General features: G+C 38.3%; 2 protein-coding genes across 2 annotated transcripts; one reads left to right on the top strand and one right to left on the bottom strand.

Moving 5' to 3' along the window:
- The first annotated feature begins 723 nt into the window (after positions 1-723).
- On the top strand, positions 724-2,427 carry LOC104822050 (transcription factor GAMYB-like). The gene is made up of 3 exons (XM_010553136.2): positions 724-1,221; positions 1,329-1,751; positions 1,872-2,427. The coding sequence occupies exons 1-3, from the start codon at positions 744-746 to the stop codon at positions 2,186-2,188; spliced, it is 1,218 nt and encodes a 405-aa protein (XP_010551438.1). The 5' UTR covers positions 724-743; the 3' UTR covers positions 2,189-2,427.
- A 1,865-nt stretch (positions 2,428-4,292) lies between these two features.
- LOC104822051 (cyclic dof factor 5) lies at positions 4,293-6,316 on the bottom strand. The gene is made up of 2 exons (XM_010553137.1): positions 5,995-6,316; positions 4,293-5,377 (listed from the first exon to the last, which is right to left on the bottom strand). The coding sequence occupies exons 1-2, from the start codon at positions 6,154-6,156 to the stop codon at positions 4,418-4,420; spliced, it is 1,122 nt and encodes a 373-aa protein (XP_010551439.1). The 5' UTR covers positions 6,157-6,316; the 3' UTR covers positions 4,293-4,417.
- Positions 6,317-6,765: the final 449 nt, after the last annotated feature.

Below are 6,765 nucleotides of genomic sequence, written 5' to 3' on the forward strand. Positions count from 1 at the left end.
TATGAGAATATATATATATATATTGAAATAAAAGGACTTGGTTAACAATTTTTGGAAAAATAGAGTATGCAGTTGAACTGAACACAGGAGGGTGTCTTCAGGATGGTTAACCACTTTGAACACACACACTTTAAAAAAAAAAAAAGATTCTGCAAAATTTATTTCCTTATTTATCGTCTGATTTTTTTCTTTTTTATAATTTCAAAAAGAACATCTGTTTTCTTTTTTTACTAATTATTCTTAAAGACAACGCTGACAAGATCTAGTCGCTAGTTTTTCTTTTCTATCCGGGGAAAATGAACGGTCCATTTGCTCAGATTTCCATAGCTAAAAAAGTGATTTAATGTATCAATTAATGCAAGTTCACTGCTAACAGTTATTATGTTTTTTTTTTTGTAGATTTACTGTTAACTAATGTATGAAGGCTAATAATTTGATTTATAGTAATAAAGTGCTGGCATTAAATACTGATTTAAATAAAAATAGTTTACGTCCCATAATCACTGTTACAATTGTGGAACAGCATCTTGTCGTGAAATATGTCATCGCGTCATGTAATCTTTTGCAACTCATATACACGAATGTATATATAAATTAATCTTATTACTACACGCATATAATATTAATATAATAAATACATGCGCATATATATATATATATATATATATATATATATATATCCATCTACGTGTGTTTTCCGCTTAACTCTTGTTTTGTCTATTCCTTCTTTCCCTTCCTTCTAAATGGAAATGGTTTATGCTGACATGGCGTCTCTCTCTATAACACCACTCTTGGTTTCTTCTTCCTCAGACCTCACATCCTCATCTCGTTACCGTAACAACGCTGTCTTGTCCGAAGATCTCTCTTGGATGGATCAAATCAACGCTCCGAGATCATGGGACGTCCCTTTCAACATCGAAAACGGCCATCGTCTCTTCAACCGTAGCGATTTCGAAGTTGGGTGTCTCCAGAATCCGATTAACCTTAACAATGGCGTGGTTAAAGAAGAGATTAGTGACCCTAATTACAGCAGCAGCGAGATTAGCGGCGGCAAGGAGGAAGAGGCTGACAATGTTAATGGAAAGGGAAAGTCGTCTTCGAAGGCGAGTGTCTCCAAAGGACATTGGAGACCAGCCGAAGATAATAAGCTCAGAGAGCTCGTCGCCGTCTACGGACCACAAAACTGGAACCTTATCGCGGAGAAGCTCCATGGAAGATCTGGTAATTACATCAATCGAAAAAAAAAAGTTTTTTTTCCCACCTGGGTCATCATAAATCCGTCAAAAGTTGTGAACTTTCGTCGTTTTTGGTGATTTATTGTTGAACAGGGAAGAGCTGCAGGCTTAGGTGGTTCAACCAATTGGACCCGAGAATAAACAGGAGGGCGTTTACGGAGGAAGAGGAGGAGAGATTAATGCAAGCCCATAGGCTTTATGGGAACAAGTGGGCAATGATTTCGAGGCTTTTCCCTGGAAGAACTGACAATGCAGTCAAGAACCATTGGCATGTCATCATGGCTCGCAAATACAGAGAACACTCCACTTCTTATCGGAGACGGAAGATGATTACCCTAAAACCTCTCCCTAACCCTAATCCTAATCCTGATCCCAGCCCTAATCACACTTTTAACCATGATCAGCAGCATTTTCCCGAGTTTAGCCATGGTGGGTTACCTTTAACCCACTTGGGTAATAGCCCGAACCCAAGTGACCTGCAACAGCAGCTGATTCTGCCTTTTCATCTCTTCCAAGGTCAGTTTCTGTTCATGTCATTATATTATTCAGTTTTGTCATACTCAATAATATTGTAACCAAAATATTGTATTTCCTCGTGAATGTTCTAAATATTTTTTATGATTATTTTTTTTTCAGGTTTCGAGGGCAATGAGGGTATAATGGTGGGCATGTTTGGCAACCAAATGATGGATCCTTTCGACCAACCAAACACACATAAAATTGCTCCTGGTTTCAACGACGGTCCATGCCATAACATTCCTCCGATAATGCGAGAGGCAACCGACGATTTTCATTACATCGACCCTCGAAACCAAACAGCATATCAAAAGGATTCATATGCTCCGGCGGCGGAGGAAGTGACCCGCGGGAAGATTGTCGTGTTGGATAGGATGAGTAACGACCACCAACCACCACCACCTTTCTTTGATTTTCTTGGCGTCGGAGAAACATGAACAAAGTAGTCTTTTTATTTTTATTTTTCTTAATTAGTTAACGTTATTGTGATTAATTAGTTTAACGAAAATGGAGGTTAGGTGTTAAGGAGGCAAAAGGAGAGATATGGTTTCTTGTCCTTAGTGAGATCGCGTTAATTCTAGTTTGTTGTTGTCTTTGTCCCAATCGGAACAAACTTATGTTAGTAGTTTACTTAAAAACGTATTAAAAAACGAGTATGACGTGTAAATTACCCATTTAGTTAGAGTTAATTAAGATTATGATTGTTGTTCATTTCATTTATGTCTTCTATATATAATATAATGTTTCACTTTGTCACTAGATGCACCAAAATGCGTTGGTAGTGGCGGATTTAGAAAAAAATATAAACGGGGGCATTGATTTTATATACATCATTTTATGGAATCAAATGCTATTTTTGTGGGGGCATAGAATAATTTTTTCCATAATTTTACAAAAATTATCTAAAAATTACTTATTTTTTTGAATTAGAGTGGGGCCTGTGCCCCCACACCTCCTAACCTAGATCCGCCAATGGAGGGTACATGCTTTGTTGATAACACAACAAAATAAAAAGAAAAGGGTACAAGATTGACATGAAGAAAGTATGGTGGTGGTGACATGCGATGATGATGATGATGATGATGATGATGTGGCTGTTAAGAAGATGAGAAGAGCAAAGACAAAAAAACAAAACAAAACACAACACAACGCGAAAGTCAAACAGAGAAGAGACATTTGCTTTTCTTTGAGAGTTACGCAGAAACATGCGTTCTACATGATGGGCTTTCGAGATTCATGCAGAGATTCTGCGACGGAAACGCAAACATGCACTCACACACACACATATTGCATTTTATTTAAATTTTTTTATGGAAACTGTTCGAATATATGTATATATATGATCGAATAATTCTGACGTTAAACGAATATATTTACTAAATGGATGAATATTCGGGGGCTGGTGGGGGTAGTGGTTGGTGTTCTTTTTACCCCTTTTCCCGAACAGCTCCGCGTGTTGTTTTCCCCATTTGGAACAGAAACGTGTGTCGTTTTGCGTTTCGCTGACGTCAGAGAAACAAAACTGTAACCACTTCTGCTCTAGTTTCGCTAAACAGCGCGACTTTTGCCTCCACAGCTTCTGAACCGTTTCGGTTATCGTTAATATTCTGGGCTTCGGGCCTCTTCTCGAGAAACTTAGCGGCTTCTTGTATTTTTAAAAATTATTTATATTATTTTAAAACAACAAATAAATTAGATCACTTAAAATCGAAACTTGAAAAATTGTCGACTAATTATATGATACCTATATGCCTTTCTAAACAGTTTTGAGTCTAATAATATTGACTTTAAAAAATCAAACCAAAAAATCTTACAAGGAAATTAGAAAAAATGACGGAGACTTTATGTCATTCGTTATATATATATATATATATATGTATATATTTCGTTTGAATTTATCGTTATATTTTAATGAAACTTGTATTGAAAAGATACGTTCTATATGTTTTTTTCCTCCGAAAAGCTGAACCACTTTATGAACCTATACTTATATATTATGGTCATGGTGAAAGCTACTTTTTTTTTGTTCTTTTTCCTACTTTTTTTTTTTTGTTAAATTCCATTATTTTTAATTTTATGTTTTCTTCTTCTTTCTTTCTTTCGCGTTCCATTGCTTACGGGGAGAATATAATATAACGTTGTTGTTTGGTCTATAATGCATCGCACATCCTCGAATATACCATACTCACGTCCTTACAGTATTGAAGAAGCAGATGTGAAATATAATCACAATCGATTTGAAGTATAGATATATATAATTTTAATTTACGATCTTATAGGAAAATATGGATGATCATTTTCAATATATATATATATATATATATATATATATATATATATATATATATATATATATATACACAATACGCAAAGCGTCGAATTCACTTTCAAGGTTCGCAAACGTGCCTTCTGCACACGATCAACCCCCACGTACCGGGTCTTCAGGGATTCTGAGAGGAGAGAGAGAGAGAGAGGAGAGAGAATATGGATTGAATGATTATAAATAATATATATATACATACACACACTCATCTATGGAGGTGTTGACCTTTCACAGAGTTATTGTCTAACAAAATAGCCTACATAGCTTTCTTGTTCCACAAGGTAACGAGAATCTGATCTCTCTCCATCGGTTCTTGGATTTTTTTTAAAAATCTATTTTAGACTCAGATGTTTGTCGTCTTGTTCTCGTGAAATTTGATGGATCGAGCAAAAGCTGCAGGGTTGGCATGCATAGACAAAGATGATCCAAACGCAAAGTTTCCGTTGTTAACCTTTGGTTCCGACCACTTGACCGTACTGTTCTTGCCCTTGCCTGTCTTCTCCGGTCTGATCGCTGACTTAGACCTTGGTTCGTCTACTCTCGGAGATTCTGATGAAACCACTCTTTTCCGGTCAGAATCTTTGGATACTCTTTCGGTTTCTAGTGAAGTTTCATCCCTTGTCCTTTTCCCTCGGCATGGGGAAGCGTTTGGAGACCCCAATGGAACTGTGCAGCTCCAAAAGAATGGGAAAGGGTGGAAATTAGGGTTAGGCCAAGGAGGAGGAACGGGAAATGTTACTTGCGGAGCAAGAAATCCCTGGTGATAGTTCTTGGCGTTCTGTGAAGCAGAATCAGAAGCTACCTTCCCATCACCTTTACAGTCTTTACCAGAATCGGATACCATGAAACCCGATGACCCGAATCTGAGAATTGTCGTCGAGTTGTTGTTGTTATTATCAGAATTGAACTGCGGGTATTGATCTGGAGAAGAGGCCCAACCTTTGTTCTTGCGTCTGCCTGAGCCAACGGGGACATTCCTCATGGATCCACCAGCGGTCCAGTACCTCTGGCAGTTCTTGCAGAAGTGACGTGGCTGGTTCATGTTGTAGTTGTTGTAGTAACAGAACTTTGTGTCTTTGCTCTTGCACCTCGGACATGGCAGGACCTCGCCTGGTTTGTTCATGGCTGTTTTATCTGGTGATGCACTTGTCATGGTCGTCACCTCACTGTTCTGATCTCCGTTGTTCCCTGAGCTTTCTGGCGATGAGGTCTCTTTCGGCTCATCGTTGAGATCGATAGATATCAGCAGACATTTGGAGCTGATGTTGTCTTGCTCGTTATCATCTGCAATAAGATTCATCACCTGAAATTTGCAAAACTCTGATGTTTATTAGGATCAACAATAACCAAAAAACGAGTTTTTTTTAACAAAATTTCTCATACTCTCAAAAGATTGGATATAACTTCTTCAAAGCCAGAAAGTCAAACGTGAAAAAAAAAAGAAAAACAGAGGGATAGGGCTAATATCATTTCTCCTGGTCGGAAAAATAAGATTCCAAACGAATATTAAACCTTTTTGCTCTCCATTAATTCAGCTACTTTCTCAACTACGCGATTTCTTTTCAGACACGATCGTGACAGTTTCGGAAACACATAAGCGGCAAAAACTGTAAGCTCGTCAAAATCCGGCGAATACGGAGAGACAAAACAACCGCCGATCCCAGAAATCAAAACTCATGCCAGTATACAAGTACAAAAGTCAGTTATTTTCCCGGGAATCAGATTCCGGAAGAGAGAAGACAGTCCTGAGACGCCTTGGGGAAATCGAGATCGACCCTTTAACAGATTCGATCGACCCAGAAATGGGCATCGCTCAGAATTGCAGATGAACGACGTAATCGGAAGACGTCCCATCTCTCTGGTGGGTTAAACACACAGAACAGAAGACCAAGAAGCGTTAAGGGTTCGTATAGGGCATACCTTGTCTGATCCGGACGGAGGAAAGCAAGAGGAAGACGAAGATGGAGAAGTCTCCTTCTCGAGAAATCTACACGGAACATCATCATGATTCGCTTCTCCAAACAACGATGTTATCGTCTTCCCAAACAACTTTATCATCGCCATATCTCTAGTTTCAGACATAGCGAATTCCAAGTACAGACACAGACAGAAATAAACTGAAACTGAAATCGATTTATGTCATTTTTTTCCTCGTTCCAGAGAATGATTGTTTAATCGAAAGAAACATCGAGTCCTGGAGAGGAGGGGCTCGGGCTGCGGTTTTAAAGAGGGACGAGGAACGATGGACAGCAAGTACAGAAGAGAGAGAGAGGAGAGAGAAAGTGGAAGGTGCCACGTCATCATAGAGAGAAGGGCCTTGAGAGCCACATGTTGAAGCGAAGTGGGATTTGAGATCTATTCACGCTCCCTTTTTATTCCCCCTTCCATCCGTACACCTCGTAGATTTTTCCCTTTATTGCCACGTCGGATTTTTTCCTCCTTTTTTTTTTCGTAAAATCCTTCGATATATTCTTATATTCATATTCATTTCGTTCTTTTAATAAAGGTAAAAAATATATATATTAAGGAATACTAATTCATTCACCTTAATTTTCCCTTTGGATAATATTCCTTTCCAATCTCAACCAAGAAAAAAACATGTGGAGGAAAAGCTTCTACACCCATTTGCCCTTCTTCCTCCCTACTGTCCACTAAGGATGTGTCTTTGTAAGGTGACCAAAATCAATCGTA

The sequence above is a fragment of the Tarenaya hassleriana genome, unplaced genomic scaffold (genome assembly GCF_000463585.1).
Source record: "Tarenaya hassleriana unplaced genomic scaffold, ASM46358v1 Cleome35, whole genome shotgun sequence".
NCBI lineage: Eukaryota > Viridiplantae > Streptophyta > Magnoliopsida > Brassicales > Cleomaceae > Tarenaya > Tarenaya hassleriana.

Bases quoted from the DNA above. Each gene is read 5' to 3' on its own strand.
- LOC104822050 (XM_010553136.2), top strand. From the start codon at position 744: ATGGAAATGGTTTATGCTGACATGGCGTCTCTCTCTATAACACCACTC. The intron at 1,222-1,328 runs GTAATTACATCA...ATTGTTGAACAG, and splicing joins GAAGCTCCATGGAAGATCTG to GGAAGAGCTGCAGGCTTAGG. The intron at 1,752-1,871 runs GTCAGTTTCTGT...TTTTTTTTTCAG, and splicing joins GCCTTTTCATCTCTTCCAAG to GTTTCGAGGGCAATGAGGGT.
- LOC104822051 (XM_010553137.1), bottom strand. From the start codon at position 6,156: ATGTCTGAAACTAGAGATATGGCGATGATAAAGTTGTTTGGGAAGACG. The intron at 5,378-5,994 runs GTATGCCCTATA...TGCAAATTTCAG, and splicing joins CTCCGTCCGGATCAGACAAG to GTGATGAATCTTATTGCAGA.